The sequence below is a fragment of the Bidens hawaiensis genome, unplaced genomic scaffold, assembly GCF_021521415.1.
Source record: "Bidens hawaiensis isolate Kalapana, Puna unplaced genomic scaffold, B.hawaiensis_p1.1 tig00001685_1, whole genome shotgun sequence".
In the NCBI taxonomy this organism is placed as follows: Eukaryota; Viridiplantae; Streptophyta; class Magnoliopsida; order Asterales; family Asteraceae; genus Bidens; species Bidens hawaiensis.
The window spans coordinates 1,482,120-1,503,610 of NW_027491095.1; the positions used below are offsets into that span (position 1 = coordinate 1,482,120).

The 21,491-nt window shown below is 39.4% G+C and overlaps 2 protein-coding genes across 2 annotated transcripts; one reads left to right on the top strand and one right to left on the bottom strand.

Moving 5' to 3' along the window:
• Positions 1–5,627: 5,627 nt before the first annotated feature.
• LOC143591099 (putative methyltransferase PMT15) lies at positions 5,628–8,785 on the top strand. The gene is made up of 5 exons (XM_077071414.1): positions 5,628–6,309; positions 6,784–6,990; positions 7,092–7,782; positions 8,207–8,284; positions 8,369–8,785. The coding sequence occupies exons 1-5, from the start codon at positions 5,631–5,633 to the stop codon at positions 8,598–8,600; spliced, it is 1,887 nt and encodes a 628-aa protein (XP_076927529.1). The 5' UTR covers positions 5,628–5,630; the 3' UTR covers positions 8,601–8,785.
• A 1,519-nt stretch (positions 8,786–10,304) lies between these two features.
• Positions 10,305–11,624, bottom strand: LOC143591090 (large ribosomal subunit protein eL24-like). Its single transcript, XM_077071405.1, has 5 exons — positions 11,545–11,624; positions 11,009–11,084; positions 10,829–10,930; positions 10,593–10,741; positions 10,305–10,493 (listed from the first exon to the last, which is right to left on the bottom strand). Exons 1-5 carry the CDS (start codon positions 11,553–11,555, stop codon positions 10,343–10,345), a joined length of 489 nt encoding a protein of 162 aa, XP_076927520.1. The 5' UTR covers positions 11,556–11,624; the 3' UTR covers positions 10,305–10,342.
• Positions 11,625–21,491: the final 9,867 nt, after the last annotated feature.

The following is a 21,491-nucleotide window of genomic DNA, read 5'->3' on the forward strand; positions in this document are numbered from 1 at the left end:
AAATGGTGCCACCGAATCCACCTTGAGATCAATTTCTGGCAACGGATAACAATCTTTGGGGCATGCTTTATTCAAATCTTTGAAATCTATGCACATGCGCCATTGTTTGTTATTCTTCGGTATCATTACGGGATTTGCAACCCATGTTTGATATTTGCTAACGCGCACGATGCCCGCATCAAGGAGTTCCTTGACTTGGGTTCTGCACGCGTTGGTTTGCTCGGGCCCCATTACTCTGCGCTTTTGTACGATCGGCGTTACGGCCGGATCGCATTTGAGCTTATGCTCTGCCTTTCCCCGGGGTACACCAGTCATGTCGGCTGGTGTCCACGCGAAGATGTCTGCGTTTCGCTGCAGTAAGCGCTTGAGTAAGGTGCGTGTTGGATCAACAATTGTCGGGCCAATGGTAACGGCCTGATCGGGATATTTCCCATTGAATGCCCACTGTTCAGGCTCAGTGATGGTTTGTTTGGCCATCTTCGGTTTGGGTTTAGAGGAGACAGATGCGATGCATACCTGGGGAATGCCCGTGATCATCGCTACGCCTTCAGTTGTTGGCCATCCCATCATGCCGTGGACTGAGGATACCACAGCGTTGACTCTTGCCATCCCGTCTCTCCCGAATAGGATGTCATACGTATGATGTGGTTTTTTCATCACAACAAAATCCACATCCTCCGTGCGTGAATAATTCCCATCAGTGAGAGTGACGGGGAAAGATAGGATGCCCAAGGGAGTGTTCATGCTGCCGTCAAACCCTTCCATTGAAGCGTAGACCGTCTCCAGGCGTTCCTTGTCTTCATCATCGAGCTTGTCGAAGAACTGCCTGTACATCACTGTCGACGATGCGCCATTGTCAACGAGGGTGCGGGAGGTGATGTAGTGCCCCAGCTGGCTTTTAATGACAATGGGGCCTTCTTTGTTTGGGCCTCCCGGCACTCGCGGGAAGCGCACTTCTGCTTCCTTCCATGCGCATGGTTCGGTCATTGGTCTCTTTCTTCCTCTGACCTTACCATGGACCATGTTGATGCTAATGTCGACGGGCTTCCGTCCGTTACCCCTGTACCTGTTGTCGTTCCTTCCTCCCTTCTTGATAGATGCCACGAGGTGTGCGAGCCTCCCATCCTTGACGAATGTCTCGACGATGTCCCTCAAGGATGTGCACTCCTCAGTGCTATGGCCCTTTGTCCCATGGAAGTCACAAGACTTGCTTTGATCCGCATTGGGTTTCTGTCGGATCACTGGAGCTTTTGGCCATGGCAGTTTTTCCGTGGCAAATATCTCCGTGACGCTCTTGGTGAGTGGCGTCCAGCGGTTTTTCCGGTTCAAAGGGTGCGTTTTGTCCCTTCCGCCAACCAGAGGGCGAGAGCTTGAGGGGGCGTCAAAGTTTATCCTTGACTGCCAAATACCTTGCCGCCTCTTTTTGTTTAGCCGTGCGGTTCTTACATTATTCTCCCTTGTCCTCTGCGTGTAGAGGTTTGTATTGTGGGGGAGATCTCTTCCCAGCTGTTTCTCTGTTTCGGCAAAGCGCTTGGCTGCCGTCATTATGGCATCCCACGTGGATGGCATACCGTCTTTACCCGTCAGAGTGCGGATGAGTTCTGGGTATTCAGCGCCCTGAATGAAAGCGGCGCGAACGAGGTCTTCACTGATGTTGCCCAGACTCACCTTCTTGGAGTTGAAGCGGGTGATGAAGTCCAGTAAGGATTCATCCTCTTCTCTGACACAGTTGAGGATCGTCCACTGCTCCTCAGTGTGTTTCCTCTGTTGACTAAACTGTTGACTGAACTTGTTCTGGAAGTCTGCCCAGTCATAAATGTGGTGGACCGGTAAACGGTCGAACCATGCTCTGGCTGCTCCTACCAGAGTCATCTGGAACATGTAGCACCACGTGGGTTCCGTCCAGTTACTGACGGTTGCCCCCGCAATGAACCTGTTCAGATGGTCATCTGGGTCGGATAGACCATCGTATGTGCCAATATTGGACATTTGTTTGGCACTCCTCGGGGCGATTGCTTCTGCAATGTCCCTTGCAAATTTTGACCTTCCTGCGTTTGTAGCAGTAGGTCTAAAGGCCTTGGAGAAGTCACGCTCGCTTTTTTCTGTGACTGGTTGGAATGCTTCCCCAAAATTCCTTTTTGGCTGGGGATCCGTTTCCTTACGCTTCCCTTTCGTCCTATGGCGAGGGTTCGCGTCGGTGTCGGAGTCTTCCCCCTCGCCGTCTGAGTACTCGTACTCACTACTCATGTTGAGGTGCTGGCGAGTACTACCGAATTCCTCAGCTTGTTGGACTGAACGCAAGCGTTCGTCCAACTCAGCCTGAAATTCTCTTTGACGTGCCTCGGCCCATGCCTTCACTTGATCAAGTGTTTGGCGAGGGGCTCGAGGTCGTTTTTCCAGCTGGGCATCAGTGAATCCCAGTGGAATATTTACTCCACTTGCCCCTACATGAGTGACTGGGGTAGTGTTCGTAAAATGTATTTCACTTGCCCCAGCTTGGGTGGCTGGGGTAGTGTTTGTAAACATTGTGTTGCCGGTGTTTACCCCAGTGGCTGGGGTTGTGGTTACCGGAATTTCTCTAGTCATCTTGGAAGTTTTGAAAAACTGGAGAAGGATGTAGTTCTAGCTTTATGCACGGATGGCGCCAATGAAGAAACACTAAGTAACCCCGGGCAGATTATAGGTAATCTGGGGGCCAGGTAATGTTTCCCACGAAGGTTAGGTCCAGCAGAGTAAGTTGTACTTCAGGGAACCTGCAAAACAGACACCGTAAGCTCGTCACTGAGAAGGGGGGGTTCCTCCTTGTGACCACCCTCCGGCGTGAGAATCAGTCTATATTGCTCTTTGAATATAAAAGTATATGAATACTATAAGAGCAGTTATCAAGTAAGTTATACGAGATTGTAGATGATCTTACCATTCCAAGATATTGGAGTATTTATAGCCGAAGGTAGGTTTTCTAGAAGGTACAGCCGGCTGAATAGTATTCCTGTTCAACCAACAGTGGATTACGCACAGGCCATACTGGTTGGTGGGTAGGTTACAGCCAACAGTAATAAAGTCGGCTGCCCTATTCCACCAACTGTAGACCATGCACGTCCCACTGACTGTGGATTGTACGCAGGCCATGCTGGTTGGTGAATAGGTTACGGCCAACAGTAATACTATTCCACCAACTGTAGGCTGCGCCTGCTCCACAGTGAGGGTTGGTGAGTAGGCAGCGGCTAATAGTGACAAACAGTACTAGAGGGTGCTCCTCCTCGCACTGTTGTCGGTGAGCTGTCACCCTGTGATTGGCTCATGGGCTGTTCTGGTCAGATCGTCTGTCCTATCCATACCTTGGTAGGTATGGTACAAAAGATCTTTCAGAATCAGACTGGCTCATTTGGGCGGGATTGTTCCCGCCTTGCTCATGCCTTCACGTGACTGCTGAAGTAGCTAATCTTGTACGTGTAGCCCTGCTGTCTGCGGGTAGCCTTCCCTGATGGCTTGTATCCGCAACTGCGGGAACAGGCGGGGTACTTCACCATTGGGAGGCTTTCCCTGCGTGTACAGCTTGCGTACTGCGCGTAAGATTCTATGAGCATGGTGGGTCCTGCGGGAGCAGATGGCCTTTGCGCAGACAACCCTGTTCAAGGTGAGTCTTGCGGGACCAACTGGTCTCTGCTGGGACCTACCTCTTCATATATCAAGTGTTTAATCTTTATACAATGCAACATTTAACCGTTCAAAATATGTAGAAAAAAAAAATCAACTTAATTGAACCCTTATCACTTCTTGTCACTTAGGCAACATCCGATAAAGATAATAATAGAAATTGATTTGTTGTGTACGTCGTTGCCTTGTTTATTTGGGGTCATGTGCTATTGTTCTTTCATGCACCCCCACGTTATTCTCACTATGCTGTACTAATATTTATTAGTTACATGTTTGGACCAATCCTTAAATTTGTTCTAATAAAAAAAATCAAACAAATTATTTCTTTCTCCTACGTACAATATCCTTAATTAGGCTGTATTTATGTTTAATAACTATGATACAGTCACTCAAGAAAATTATAAAATATGGATTTGCATTAGCATTTTATTGAAAACGTAGAAGTGACAAACTGATTTTCACTTACAAGCAGGGCTATAAACAAGTCGAGACAAGCTAAGCTGATTCAAAGTTGGCTTGAGTTCGGATCCTCTATCTTAATGAATTGACATGTTAACCTTAAGTTCGGCTTGTCAAAAATCTTAGGTGCTGTTTGTTTTTTCAGAGGTAAAATGTTAGAAGTCTGCGAAACCACATCTGCCAACATCTGTAGTAGAAGAGGTGGACCAAAACTCTGCAGTCTGTAACAAGAAGATTGTTTGTTTTTTAACATCTACAGACTACTAAAATAAGCTGATAATAATAATTTCTCTTTTGTTAGCAAATTAGCAATGGCATGAGTGAAACATACATATTAATTGATCAACAACATTATTAAACAACTTCAAATCTGAATCAAAAGAATAACAAATCAATACATAAACTATAAATCAATTAATAAGCATTCAATCTCCATCAGGTACTGTGTTCCGGTAAGTCAACGAAGAAGAAGATGACGTTGACTTCTTCCAATTCAGCACCGGAAGAAACAATTATTATTATTATTATTATTATTATTATTATTATTATTATTATTATTATTATTATATGTTTCTATTTGGTCCTTACTGTATGAATACAGTCGGAATGCACCAGAGGAGGTAGAAAGGCGGCGGCAAGGTTGCAGCGGTGGGGCGGCAGCGCTGAAGCTGTGGAGCGACGGGGTTCGGTGGGGGAGTTGGGCGGCAGTGGAGAGGAGGAGGGGATTAGGGTTTGGGAGTTCTGATGGAATAAGAAGAATGATGGAAAGAAATTGGGTTAGAAGAGGTGAGAAGTAGCAATACCAACACTTCTGGGAGAAGAGGGCGCACATACGTTTTTTAATGAAACGTCTTTGGAAAAACAAACACACTGCAAAGCCCAACGTCTGCGCGCCCTCTTCTCAGTGCAGACAAAAGAGGTGGAGAAGTGCTTCTGAGGAAAAACAAACAGCACTTTAGCCATCCTGTTTACCTTTAAAAAAGTATTTATTTTTAACATTTTTTACACATTTTGATACATATAAAGAAAACACATACATATTATTTTAACATACACACAATGAATTCAAGTTATAATTATTTGAGTTATGATTCTATATATTGACGAAAACGAGTAAATTATACCACGTATAAAATTTTAGGAAGATTTTTAACGAGTTCCCGACCTTTTATACAACCCTAAATAAAAGTTTCACAAACTTTCTCAAACCTTTTTTCATTTAAGCCAAACCAACTTAAGAATCCATATCTTATTATTCTTGGTTCAATTTTACAAATCTATTAATCGTGTTCAAAACTTTTCGATATAAACATATATAAATTTGAAGTATATAAAAGTGCTTAATTAATTAAATAACTTCGCTCCGGATCATGGTTGCGACTTGCGACCCAGCCTGGCCTTTCCGAGTCCACCACTCTCCATATTTCTCATATTCCAAATTTTTTTAATATTGATATCAATATTAATATTAATTAATTAATACGAGTAGTTTACTTTCTCTATATAGTTCAACCATGGCTGGACAAACTACATTGTATTACAACCCCACCGCCAAACCCACCACCACCCATCTCCTCCGTAAAGACAACATTTTACTAGCATGTCTTGTCATCTTCTTATGCTCTTTCTTTTACTTATTCGGCACATGGCAACCACGCGCCACCACCACAACCGCCGCCACCATCAACTGCCCCACCACCACCACCGCAGCCGAGTCTGACAAAAGCCTTGACTTCACCACCCACCACTCCGCCGCCACCGCCGACACCGTCACCATCAAAACCTACCCACCATGCAACCTCAACTTCTCCGAATACACACCATGCCAAGACCAAAAACGATCCTTAAAGTTCCCACGTGACCGATTAATATACCGAGAAAGACATTGTCCAGAGAAACATGAGCTTCTTAAATGCCGAATACCCGCGCCGTACGGTTACAAGAACCCGTTCAAGTGGCCTACGAGTAGGGATCTTGCATGGTATGCCAATGTGCCACATAAAGATCTAACGGTCGAGAAAGCGGTTCAAAACTGGATCAGATTCGAAGGTGACCGGTTTAGATTCCCCGGTGGTGGGACCCTGTTTCCCAATGGCGCCGATGCTTATATCGACGATATTGGGGAACTGATTAATCTTAACGACGGGTCTATTCGTACCGCCATTGATACTGGTTGTGGGATAAGATTATTAAGTTAAAGTCAAAGTCAAACCCAGCTTAACATTTTACTTTTATTTTATTAATTTGGTAAATATTTTAGAAAAACATTTTGGTTTTATTTAGGTCAACTGTCCTCCACGCCTGTTTTTTCAGTTTTCTGAAACTGGGAATTTGGTTATATTTAGTTATTTACCACCCCAATGAAATTTGCGATTTGTAGACTATTGATTAGTAATTAATTGTTGGTTAATAGGTGAGACATGCAATTAATGGTGAGTATATTTTTGTATACAATAAGTTTGAAAAATTGCTTTGTTGTATCTTATTTATAATTTTAACCATCGACAATTTGCATGTAGGATTATATTAGGTACATAAAGTATTGTTGTCAACTTGATTAAAAACTGTTGCATCACAAACTTTTTGTGATCATTTTTCTTGTCTGTCTAGACACATTTTTTTTAGTTTTTGTGTAATTGAATTGTAATCAATATCACTCTTAGGTAGCTAGTTGGGGAGCTTATCTTCTGTCACGAAACAGTACCGCGATGTCATTTGCTCCAAGGGACACACACGAAGCTCAAGTACAGTTTGCGTTAGAACGCGGTGTTCCCGCTTTAATCGGGATCATGGCGTCTAAGCGCCTTCCGTACCCATCTAGGGCTTTCGACATGGCTCATTGCTCACGTTGTCTCATCCCATGGGGTCAATATGGTAATTACCCCTCACCACCTTTTTATTCTTGTAACCAAACTTAAAATGTTTGTTATTAATATTATCTAGCATGCTAATTAATTTGGGATAATGACTTATAGATGGAATATACTTAATCGAAGTGGATCGTGTTCTTCGACCTGGTGGATACTGGATCCTCTCCGGGCCTCCGATTAATTGGGAAAACCATTGGAGAGGTTGGGAGAGAACACAAGAGGATTTGAACGAGGAACAAACCCAAATTGAAAAGGTTGCCAAAAGTCTTTGTTGGACAAAAGTAATCCAAAAGGGTGATCTTGCAATATGGCAAAAACCAATTAACCATTTGAATTGTAAAACCAACCCCAAATTCACCCAAACACCCCCTTTTTGCCCGGTTCAAAACCCCGATTCAGCTTGGTATACCGACATAGAAACATGTTTGACTAGATTGCCTGAAGTATCACACGAAGATGAAGTTGCGGGTGGTGCAATTGCGAACTGGCCAAAGAGATTAGACATGGTGCCACCTAGAGTTAGTAGTGGAAGTATTGATGGTGTGACCTCGGATATTTTCCAAGAAGATGTTATTTTATGGAAGAAAAGAGCTTCTTATTATAAGAATGTTAATAATCAACTTGGACAACCTGGAAGATACCGAAATCTTCTTGACATGAACGCGTTCTTGGGTGGTTTCGCGGCCTCACTTGTGGAAGATCCTTTATGGGTCATGAACGTTGTCCCGGTTGAAGCTAAGGCCGATACGCTAGGCGCTATTTATGAGCGTGGGCTCATTGGAACTTATCAAAGCTGGTATAATACTATAACATCGATTATTAATTGGGACATTTTAGTATCACTAAAATGGCCATCTTGAGTTCTTGACCGACTAGTTTGATAATAGCCTTGAACCTTATAAACTATTTTTTTACAAAACTACCCTCTGATTTTTCTTATTATTAGTTAAGAAGTTTTCAGTCATAGAAGCTTCTACATGACACGGTCTCTGATCAGCTGTCACATTAGATTTCTATCAGGCGCGGAAAAATGGATTCATTGCAAAGGCATTGAAATTTTGCTCCGCTAGTATAGAAATCTAATACGCAATGCTCGGTTGGAGAATTTTGAAAGTATAGGCTATTTTATCAAACTTACCCGATGAAAATGGTCATTTTAAAATTATACGCTACACAAAACATATTCTAAACTCATAGACTAACTTAACGGTTTTATATAGGTGTGAAGCAATGTCAACTCATCCTAGGACGTACGATCTCATCCATGCTGATTCGGTATTTACCTTATACAAGGACAGGTATGTTGTCACGTTTTCGCTCGTTACAAAAGACTTTAAACTATATTGTTCTTGAGTTATCTGATTAGATATTATGTGTTATAGATGCGAGATGGAAGATATTATGTTGGAAATGGACAGGATATTAAGACCAGAAGGTAGTGTGATAATAAGAGATGACGTGGATATATTGGTGAAAATAAAAAGAATAGCAGAAGGGTTAAATTGGGAAAGTCGAATTGTTGACCATGAAGATGGGCCATTGGAGAGGGAGAAAGTTCTTTTTGCTGTGAAATTGTATTGGACTGCTCCTGCTGATTCGGACCAAGCTTCCTAAAAGTCAAACTTAGCTATTTCCTATTTATTTTTTTGTTATTATATTAAGTTTTCTATTGCGATATTTTATTAAATTAAATTAATCATGGTAACGTGCCATTTCGTTTTTTTGTAATTGGAATATTGGATATGATCACTGAAAGAGACATTCGACGAGTATAATTTTAATAGCATATTTAAAAGTCGGCTTTGACTTTAGCGTTTCATAATTCCCCCAAATCTACGGATAGTATTTTGGTAGATTATTATTATTATTATTATTGTTATTAATATTATTATGTGTTGTATTAAAAATAAGTTGTATTTTATTTGTATTTGTTCTTTTGGCGTATTAAAAACCGAATTGCATTGTAATCGACACCCTAGCCTCGTTTCTACAACTACATCAAACCATCATTAGATATCATATTATATATATAGAGCAATGTTATAATAAGTAGATTTTTCTTAATAATTGTAGAAAGTGTGTTTTCATCATTAGATCTAATAATATACACCGCACAATAAACACACCACCATTAAAATAAAACACATCGCATAACAAACACACGTTTCGTATCCACCGTTAGATCAACATATCTTACGCACCAGATTACTTTTTACACTTCTTAAACACACTCCAATTCTTATTTTAACCCCATCATATACCACACTTGTGTTTCCCTCACTATCTTAACGGTGCCATACTGTCGTTCTCCCTCCTCCCTCACCATCACAGCAAATCGATCGCCGCAATAGATCCATCGTCACACAATAGCCAGTGAAACCCCATATAAAAGTGTTAATATTAAAAAGGTATATCAAAAGGTAGAGGGACTAGAATCTTATTTCTTCAAAGCTCAAAAGTAGAAGGTTCATATTGTCATTTTCAAAAGTTAAAGGTTCACTAGATGTTTGTTAGCTCCATAAAGGATAGAGAAAAAGAGAGGACCAAAGGACCGTTCAAAGCTTCAAGCCACACGCCACTGCTACGTGGGTAAAAGACGTTCCAAAATAATATGCATCAGGGTCCTCCACCAAAAATGGAAAAAAATATGTTTAAAATAAATTTTAATTTTTTTTTTATATTGGTGATTGATGAAAAGTGGGATTCAAAAATGACACAACGCCACGCATGTTTAACGCTTAGAGGGGCAACGCCCATTTTCTTGAAAGATGTAGTGGTATTGGTGCGGTTTTGCAGTTTCGTGGACACCATATAACGTTTGCTCTAAAAAACAATCAAACAAAAAGCAATACCAGTTTAATCAACATATGGTATGAAGAGCAGATCATTGATCAGTTCACCAAAACAAATAAGGATGAACATCTTAATTAAGCTTTTAATGAGTTATCAGGTTTAGTGATTACATCTAGTTGCATTGTTGCAACATTTAAAGAACACTAATTAGATTGTTATCCTAAATCAAAGCCCTAAACGCTAAATCCAAAACGAAAGCCTCAAGAACATTCTTCACAACATAGAACCAGTATCACCTAACAATCTTTTAGAAAAAGATCAAAAACACTAATGATTCTCCTCTGAAAAAGATGTATTTGTGCAAAAATACAATGATACAAAACTAGTGTGCGATAGAACACATGATCTTAGAATAATAAACTTTGATAAGCATTGCAATCTAAGATCAAAACATATCAAAGAGCAATTGTGTAGAAAAAAGGTCTATATTTGAAACTGTAAACAGTAAAGAAAACATCTTAAACCATACAAAAACACTCATTAGTTTCCTAATATCCGAAACTTCAACGTTTCCCACCACCACCTCCAAGCTTCGGTCCCTTACCTGTTTTTGTCACGTTTCCACCCTTTCCTTGCGCCTTTTGTTTCGATACTACCTCAGCTTTCTTTGCTTTCTTCTCATCCTTAGTTTTCTTAATTCTTTCCTTTATTTCACTACAAATAAGACATTAACAAACCATCAATTAAGCTGTAACACATTAAAAAACAATTACCAAGTTAACATAAATTGGCAATATTAAAAAACTTTCATACCGAAGAGCAGCTTCCCTGGCAGCATCACGAACTTCAGGCTTCTCACTTCGCTTCTTTTGAATTACTTCCAATGTGGCCCCCACAATAGCCCTAGAATACGGCTTTTTGGTGGCACGACGCCTCTTCCTAACCGCTTCTTGAGCAAGATCCTGTTCAATCATATTATCAAACATGAAGTTAAACCAATTTACACTAAAAACAACAAAAAACCTCCAAAAATAACAATATTTCCTTACCTTCTTGTGTTGTTTTCGGTACATTGCAGTCCATGTGAGCTTCGACGGCTTCAATTTATTATGGAAATACCTCTTGCATTTCGAATTTGCAAACAAAAAGACCTAATTTCACAACAAACAAGTTTTATTTCTGTATGTTTAATTTATAATTAAACAGACACAAAACCTTTACTAATATACCTGCGAGTCGGATCGAATGAACCTAATGCCCCTTCCTGGATAAATCTTCTGGCCACTAAATCGGCAAAGTTCAGTCCTAATAATTACCAACAAAAGTTGTCATAATCTAGAATCTAAATTGAAAATGACTACATTATTATTACTCTGAACATACAAATAATCTCAGTAGTTTTGTCCAGTTCAAAAACCAAAAAATAATAATAATTCCATCTCACGTTATAAACTAATCGGGATTAATCGATCGACGCCTAGTCGAGATTTTTACAACAAATAATCCAATCCAGCACTAAACATAATATCAATGCGATCGAATTTTTGGGGAAAATAAACTAAACGCATAACCGATTACAATTTTCGAATGAAAACATTGCAATTGATTCAGGATTCAAATTCAAGCCCTAATTTAAACTAAAATAATGGCTACAAAACTGGTTAATTTGATCGAGATTTGAATCAATAAGACAAGCTTACGAATATATAAATATAAAACTAGGAATTAAGGATCGAAGGAAATGAAATAATGTAAGGAATCATACTTGAGAACCATGGCGGCCGCTGCAACAAGTTATGTCTTCGATGAATGAAACCCTAATACGATTGGGTTCTATATAACATCATCGGTGTGTGTTTACAGTATTTTTATTTATAGTCCCTCTAGTTTAGATTTACGATATTTTGCCCAACTAATTTACTAATTTATATTCAAAGAATGTACCATACATGTAAGTAGGTCTAAAAGGTTCAAAATTAAGAAAATGAGTAAGTTGGTGCTAGAAAAATATAGTTTAGTGTGTATATACAGTTATTTATTTTTTATATAATATTTATGCCTATCGATACCACGAAAACACTAAAAAACATAGAAATTAATCTCGAAAACAGAAACTCGATATATAACTAAATGAAATATAATATATATAATAGATCCTAAACTAGGTTAGACAGTTGACTAAATCCTGGTGAAAAAGAAAATAGTATGGAAAAGTTATTCGACGTGTAGCATTAGGAAGCAAAAGCTAACATTGGACCGGAAGAAGCTCGCCTTATGTCACATTTGTCTTAGTATATTTGATTCATGTAAGAATCTACTTATTCTTGGATCAAGTTGTATCACGTTCCTCTCGTTTCGCAGTTACAATTGGATGTTCTTTCGAGTAACGGAGAAGGTTGATTGAAAAGGTTATGTTGAGGTGTGGAGAAGTGAATGGTGGTATTATGATGTTGTTGAATGATATGAATACTGAGAGACATGTGTATCGGTGTTGGATGGATCTCACCTTTGGGTGAGAAACCCGGAGAAGTAGAGACATGGATTAGGAGGTGAAGGAAGGCTTGACTTTATAGTTAGATTACATGAGTAGATAGGAGGATTAGCGAATGGCTTGACAAAGCTAGTAGTGCGCAGGGAAAATCAAACATCAGTATAGTCATGCTTTGGCGCTAACAATAATTCATTTATTTTATGTTGTTAAAGGTTTACCGTTGACAAGCCATACATGTTGCATGTCTTCATATGGGTCGATTGGAACACATGTTAAGAGTGATATGCGTATGATCATCTGGACATATGGCTTCATACGAGTTATTTGATTGGAATAGTATACAAGCCAAAATGAAAGCCCTATTGGTCGTATGGCTTACCACAAGCTAGGCTGATGTGACATATGTAACACCCGGTCCCTCGCACCACCAATATTGTCCGCTCTGCCCACGAAGAGCTCACGGATTTGTTTTTGGTTGCCCAAAACGTGTTGGTGATTAAAGAAGCAGGACATTACTTATGAACCAAGGATCTCTCTAGTCCACGACCGATGTGGGATAGCCTAAGAGTGAGATGATGATGTGTTTGTCAAGGGTGTTACAACATAGACAATGATTTGTTATCTTTGTTACATCATGTGTAATGGAGGAGTTACTTAGGGACAAATTTTGACACGTGACATCACGTTAACAGGGGTAGTTATTTTCATTTTAATTGTGCAGTGGTTTGTAACCTAATTGCCCCATCACATTAAATATATATAGAGAGAGAGTTAGGAAACTCTATATAGTTAGGAATAGTGTGAATGGCATAAAATTTAGAGTTAGGAAACTACGTAACCTAAATCTTAGATCTTAGGAAACTATTTGGTAGTTTAAAAAACTATCAATCTCAACCACTAGATCATAGATCTAAGGACTTAGATTTATTTTTACTTTTCCTATGTACTATTTCTTTTTATTATAACTCACCCATATATATATATATATATATATATATATATATATATATATAAATATTACATACAAATAATATTTTTCTAAAAAACTTGGACGGCATGTATTTGCACCCCCCCCCCCAATCGCCAAGGGGAGCGATGTTATAACAAACCACAAAATAAATAAAAAGGAAAAAGAAAGGAAATGAAAGAAAGAAAACTTAATCCCACATTGGTGGAGGAAAGGAAAGGAGAGGCTTCCACCTTAGTATAAATAGGAGTGTAAGTTTCTTGTCCCACATCGCTAGATTATAAAACTAGTAAGCACTTTATAAGAAAGAAAATTCCTATGTTAATGATGTGTGCGTGCGCGTGTGTCTTAAAATTATAAAAGGTTGGATGATTTGATTTTGCACAAGATCGTGTTTTAAATTTATAAAAGTGATTTCTACAAAGACTAAACACACACAAAACAGGCAAGTGTACCTATCGTATATGTAGAATAGTATTGGTAAGAACCAAGTATCGATCCGTGGATACAAAGGTTTCTAATAATAAATCGTTGTTTTACTTCAATCGGAGGTTTTAATCATTTTGGGGTTGATTTTTAAACTTTTTATAAAATATAAATACTTATATATATAATATATAGGTGACCGAGAAAAGAGATTCTAAACGAGTTGTTCAATTATGCGAAGGTTACCATCTAAGATCAAGAATCCACTCCATTTTAGCATTGATAATTAATATGTAGACATGTGATAAACTTGCCGTAGCAATATATGATAGATAGCTCCTTAAGCCTTAAGTGAGCATCTTCGGCACTAAGGAGATGGCATGCGCATTTTAAAGTCCACCATTTCCTAATGTCATACCATCTCAATGATGTCGATTTAAGTTGGCAAGTAGTTTCATAAAGTAGAAAGATTAGGATTGACTTCGATTTCTCAAATACCAATTCTAACAACTTCGGGTGGTTGTAGTTTAGTCACACAACCTCCCCTTGGTTGATTTATGTAGGTTATAGTTACACATTCCGTTAACATATTATTTCTTTAACTAATTTGATATCCTAAGCAAAGCCATTTTCGGATTACCAAGGTTTAGAAAAATACACCATAACTTATATCTCATCATTTCTAAGTACAATATAAGGATCCATGTTTCGATAATGTATCAAAGTATTTCTATCTTTCAAGAACATGAATGATCATGAACGATTGCCAAAGATATTGACAACCACCAACTTTGATTTAGTGATTTAAGATGGTGAAACATTTCTCATCAAAAGATAATTGTAATATAACCATGTACTTTACTAGACTACATCACATGTCTTGATTAATTATCAAATAAAACAAAGCTTCTTCATAGATTTTAGATGGTAAAAGGAGTTTAGCTCATAATGAGCATAATGATGAACATTAAGATGATTGATAATAACAATTACATGATTAAACTTAGAACAATCTAACCAAATGTAGATGAATCATTCTTCTTAATGATGGTAATGATGGTTGATGATGATGATTAGTGGTGATGACCTCCAAACCTTCAAACTCTTCACTAAATCTTCAAAGTGAGTGTTAGTGTGTGTTTTTATAAGTGAAAACCGGAGAGAATTCTTTTCAAGGCACACTCTTCAAATGGCACAAGAGCCACTATTTATAGTCAATCTGGAGTGTGAAGCACGGCCCCGTGCTTGATGAGCACGGCCATGTGCATTTTTATGACATGTGTCAGATTTTTTTTGTCTTTTCTGTGACGTGGCCACGGCCCCGTGGTTGGAAGGCACGGCCCTGTGATTTTTAGTGACATGTGCTCAATTCTTCTTTGTCTTTTCTGTGTTCTCGTCCACGGCCCCGTGCATGAAGAGCACGGCCCCGTGATTTTTAGTGACATGTGCTCATTCTTCTTTGTCTTTTCTGTGTTCTCGTCCACGGCCCCGTGCATGAAGAGCACGGCCCCGTGCTTTTGCTTCCAGATTTTGTCTTTTTTTGTGTCAGAAGCATGGGGGCGTGTTTCTTGAGGCATGGGGGCGTGTTTCTTTGTTTTCTTGTGTTTTCTTCGTCTTTTTGCTTGTTTCTTCGTTTGAGGCTTGGTTTCACCTGAAATTATGTTTTATTATGATAAGTAGTCTTTTATGCTATGTTATTGGATAGAAATTGCAGTTTTTAGAGATTATTTGATGCCGAAAAGATGTATATTTATATGTACATCAAACATCCCCACACTTGAACATTGCTTGTCCTCAAGCAATCCTCTTATAAGTATCCTCTAAAAACAGCAAATTTAGATCATAGCTACCCCTTAAGTGAGCTTCAAGAAGACGAAACAAAATAACCAATCTTTATGTTAGTGATAAAAGATAGAACTTTTGTTTTTATGAGTTTACGTTTATGCAAAACGTCACGTTCTCACAATGTTCACTCACACTCGGTTTTATATCTAATCATACCTGTGATGTAAGTATGTGAACACTCTTAGCCAAAATGCAACTTGTGATAAATAAGCTTGTAACAAGTTCAAATCTTCATCTTTTGAAGGGTTGCATAGCTTAGAAGGTAAAGAGGGGTTTTGATTTAGTGTGAGTCGGAATTGGTATTTTGTGGTGGTTCAAGGGTTAATGGTAAATACAACTTCCACTTGTTTGGGAGTTTTGAGATGTCTTCAATGGTTAGCTCCTTTTTCTCCGAGAGTGTTTTTTTTTTATATTTAATGACTCTTTTAAGGTCAGATCTTCAAGACCAGTTTTATTGAGGATGTGGATTAGTTCTTCCTCAATCCTGTTCTGAATATAACTTCCAACTCTAATGGATCGTTCGGCTTTGAGCCTAATAGCCCCCATCCTCATTAGTTTGGTATACTCATGCTGAGACTGAGTTTGACTTTTTCTACATCTTCCTTCGTGGGACCAGTTTCCGCAACCTAAACATCGTTCATATCTTTTTGCTCTTCTCTTCACTGCGTTTTTGAAATTCCACAGAATGGTGGCATTTGTTCGTCTTGGCGCCACTTTTTCCTTATTCCATTGCTAAAGAGAAAGATTCTCTCCCTAAGTTCTGGAGGCAACCTAGGTTTTGCGAAATGTATGCAGCAAAGGAAATTGAAATCGAAAGAATGCATTTCCAGTTCTTTAGGGTCTGTCGGTAAAAGACCAGTGTTGTATTTTACCTGTGAAAATGGATAAAGTGATCGGGTTTTTTGGGTTTTGTAACGGGTTTGATGGAATGGTGTAAATATTACCTTCTTCTTTATACAACTCTTCGTTCGGTCTTGAAATGAATAATTGCGACAAGTTCTAAATCACATGAAACATATGACTCACTCAAAGCTTTCGAAAAAATATTTATACGGCATGAGGTTTATCTCACAGTAACGAAGGAATTGGGTATTAACGCCATATTTTGCATTGATTTATTCTCAGTATTACAAAACCTTTTCTTACTTTTTCACTTTTAAATGATTGGTTATTTGCAAAAAATTTTCTTGGATTTTAGGTTTCGAATAATCTTTGTCTGCTGCAAAAAAAATATTTGTTTTAGAGAATTTTTTTTTTATTAGTTGGACAAACAATTGGTCAAGTAATTCCCCTCCCCACACTTGAATCTCACATTGTCCTCAATGTGACAAGATTCATGAAAATATTAAAATTCTAATTTATGGGTATAAATGGAGAGTTACTTCCCTACGGGTTAATGAAATTTCGACAGAGCGTCCCCTGTTTTTTGTCCGTTTTCCTGTTTTTGTACCTGTATAATATAAAACTGCAAACATCCACAAACAACCAAGCATAACTACTGAAAATTGGATAAGAAATCATCCATCTCTTGCCCTATCGATCTAAATTAGTCCCTAATAAAATGTCTTTGGCACTCATGGCCATGATAGTATCCAAACCAACACAAACACAAATAAACAAGTACGACGAAAAGTAAATTGTTCAAACACAAATAATAATAAGTTCATGAAGTAACTACCAACCCATGCCCATGCCCATGCCCATGCCCATGCCCAATCTACCTGTGCCGTCAGTCATCAGTTACCCGTGTCCGGGTCAAACGGTCCCCACTGCCTGTCCATGCGATAGTCCAATCGCTCAATCTCTCGCCTCGTTGCTTCATACTCGGCTGCTCGTTGTGCATTGGAGGCAGCCATTTGCTCATTGATCCTGTCAAACGAGGCGATAGTGTTAGTTGAGAATTGATCGATCAGTCCATAAATGCCCTCCAAAGAGTATCAGCTATCATGTGATGAACTGGGGCCGGCCCCTGATGAAGATGGGCCTCCTGTCTGATGGTAGGTTTGGCGGCGGTGTTGTCTGGGCGGTGATTGTCGTCTCTCATGCACATCATGTATCATCATCTCTGACGGGTCTTCTGGGTCCCAAATCTGGTTGTACTTGTCACAAAATCTCCACACACCCGGGCTGATTTGCTGAACCATCTGCATGCTCTCACAGTAATCAAGGTTGAGAGCTATCGAATCTGGGCTCGGAGTTCCTTCTATGTATGCACCATAGGCTCTGTAGAGGTTGTAGATCCAGGGACCACCAAAGATCGGGGTATTTCCTCGGACAATGGCATTTGACATGAAAAGCTTGCAGAATAGCATAGTGATATTGCATGGTATTTCGTTTTTCATGTAGTACAATGCCCAAAGATCCCTTAGGTTGACAACCCCTCCGCTCTGACCTCTAGCTGTGACGGTATGACTCAGCAAACGGTGGATGTACCTCATGAGTGGGTCACGCAGTGTTGTGCTCTTTGAAACGCTCGGCCTATAGCTTGCTGTTCCATAACTCAACTGTTCCCAAGCTTCGTCCGTAATGGCACCTGCTTCAGCCTCGTCATCATCACTTTCATCTGTAAAAGTCGTTTTAGCCTCGAACCAGATATCTGTGTCAGTTTCCTCGGTTGTGTAGATACCCAAATCGATTCTCAGTTGAGTGACAGAGGTTGTATGCCAAATACCCCCACATCGAACTCTATTGCCTTGGTATCCCACATGTCGAACCTTTTCTTCTTCATGTTGAATGAGGCTAGGAACTCATTTGTAAGTTCGGTTATTGAATCCCCTGTCTGGTTAAAAACTCGTTTCCACGGCTCGTGTTTTTAATACCGACTTCTATCTTACTTAGACTCGAACCCTCGTTTCTAACCGGTTATATCAATTGGGTTTAATTGTTTGTTGGGTATTTATCCTAACACCCAAAACCCGAATTGTTTCTTTCAATTAATCCCTAACCATCAAACATTCAACAATCTATTCATCATAATCAAGCATAATAACCCATACCCTTTTCGGGTTTTGTAAGGCCCCGTTACCGGTAGCCCTACTTTCGTGTTGGATTTACTGATAAACGCAGTTCTAAATATCAGAGTTAATTAAAACATTCGCGGAATATAAAAGCTTTCATAAAACATTTCATAACAAAACACGTATTGTCTTAAAACATCATTTTGTCTTTCAAAATAAACGAAACATTAAACTTAAACGTCTTGAGTCTTCCGATGCCAGCCTCTTATTCAGTGCCACATGTCTCCTCAAGCGAGCTGCCTCATCCTACTCACCTGCGTGCATACTAAAAGTCAGCTACGCTGAGTGAGTTCTAGTTAATCATACACTATACAATACACATAAACTTATATTCTTTCATTCATACTTTCATACTTTCTTTTGTATTAACTTACTTTCATATCTTACGTTATAAAGAGCATTACGCCCTACATTCCTCGAGTATTATTAGGGCTCGGTACCCTCCTTCCTCGAGTATTATTAGGGCTCGGTACCCTCTTTCCTCGAGTATTATTAGGGCTCGGTACCCTCTTTTCTCGAGTATTATTAGGGCTCGGTACCCTCTTTCCTCGAATATTAGTAGGGTTCGGTTCCCTAGTTCTCGAATATTAGTAGGGTTCGATTCCCTCTTCATTACCATACAACCATACATCATACCTCGAGTATTATTAGGGCCCGGTACCCTCTTCGTAACCATACAACCATCCTTTCCTTCTTTTATTAACTTTATCACATTCATACACATAAGCATACATATCATACTTACCTTATACTTAGCGTTACAACCTGACAGTACGTGCAATATCCGAAGATCGTTCACGTACCGTCAAGCCATCATTCATACATATCACATCATTCACATAAGGCATACACTTATCTCTTAGGATAAGCGTATTAACAAACATATCGAGTATGCACACAGCCCCGAAAACATAACACATAATTGGGGCTAGAAACTCACCTGAACACGGTTACGTTCACCGTTAATCGTAATCCCTTTCTTCAGTTGTGCACGGCTGACTGTATAACAAGTATATGTATCAATTAACTATCACTACTCATATCATCTTTCTAGTCTTAACTACTACCCACAACGAACGGGGGTCCGGGGGCAGCGCCCCTGGCAGCGGGGTCTAGGGGCGGCAGCCCCTAGCAGGGTCCAAGGGGCAGAGCCCCTGGCTGGGGTCGAAGTTAAACCTTTTATTTACATTAACTGTCTTAACACATTTTCCATTAGGTTTTTAATTTATTTTCTAAGCGAACTTAACTTTAGGCGAAGTTAAACCTTAAGCGAACTTAGCTTTAGGCGAAGTTATCAGTTAGGCGAACTTGGCCTTAGGCGAAGTTATCAGTTAGGCGAACTTGGCCGTAGGCGAAGTTATCAATCAGGCGAACTTGGCCGTAGGCGAAGTTATCAATCAGGCGAACTTGGCCTTAGGCGAAGTTATCAATCAGGCGAACTTGGCCTTAGGCGAAGTTAAGCTTTTGCAGGCGAAGTTGTTCAGGTCAGCTACGGGTTTGGTTTTTATCAAGCATTTTGGCGATTTTAATACCCTTGTTATGGTTCGACATCACCCCCTACGTTCCCTAACCGTTTTCGTTCGTATACATATCCCGTATATACTATAAAGCTTGGACCTTTAAGGTAAAAACGTTCAATACTACGTAAACTTTAAAGGTCAAGAACATACCTTTTATACGTTTGGTGTGGTCGCGGTTTGCTTGGTTATCTCGTATATTGAAGATCTAATAATGGTCGGCTTGATTCTTGGTCTCGGATGTCTCTCTCTCTCTCGGCCGAATATGGTGTAGTGTATGTGTGTGTTTTTGAGTGTGTAGAGATTATGATGGAAATGAAATGAGGGTTTAGGGTTTTAGGTTGGTTTAGGGGATATTTATATCCCTTAAAGCCCATGGACCTAAGGCCCATTCTCATTTAACCCATCTTAATTAATCTAAGTCCATGATCCGTTCTTTACTCGACATTAATTAATTAATAATGCGAAATCACTAAACGTAACTTTCTTTATTTAACATTATAAATTTTAGGATGTTACAGGTTTTGACCCGATTTGGTCGATTTGAACAAATTTAGGGTTAATCTAGACCTAAAATTACGAATTTGAATAATGCAATTGTTAAATTAACATACATTAGGTTTAGAATCGAAGATTAGATGAAGAAATTAGCAAAATTATTGAAGGTCGGCGGTTTCTTGGTTCAGAACACAGTGAAAAATAGGGTTGGTGGTTGGAGAAAGCTATTTTATTAAGTTAAAACTCGTAACTGCCCTGACACCAAAAACACGGCCCCGTGCTTTTGGAGCACGGTACCGTGCTGCTTAATGCAGACAGTACTGTTTTGTTTATTTTGTTTGTCGAGATTGGTTCTGTTTTTACTGGGTTTTTATTTTCTGGTTATTTTAACATGGTAATTAAAAATCATAAATTTCATTAAAACATAAAACTAAAGACATAACTAAAGATAGATGAAATTAAAAGTACAACAACAATTCTCGGGTCCTAACACATAGTACTAGCGGAAACAACTTAAACACGAAACAAAGTCAGAACTTCAACGGCCACCACCCCCGAACAAGTCCTGGATGTGTGGTGGTGCTCGTTTGGCTTCCAAAAGTTCGTCAAGCTTTTTGTTGAGCGTGACGAGTTCTCGGTTGAGAAAGTTAAGTTTGGAAGTCACATCTTTGTGGTGGCCATCCACAACATGGAAGTTCTCGAACCTAAGCAGGTCGACTTTGTTGATCAACTCGACTACTCGAGCCTCGGTTTGCATGTTGCTCTCAACTTGGTCTCTTACGATGCATTGGAGTCTCATGATTTGTTCCTCAAGGAAGGAAGATTCATGTTGTTTCCCCTTCTTCACTGGTTTCCATTCAACCCGTTTCCTTCCATTTAGGTAGTTTTTGTTTGGTGTGAATGGAATAGTGAATTTATGCATGCATTATATAGAGACTGTATTTCTTTTTT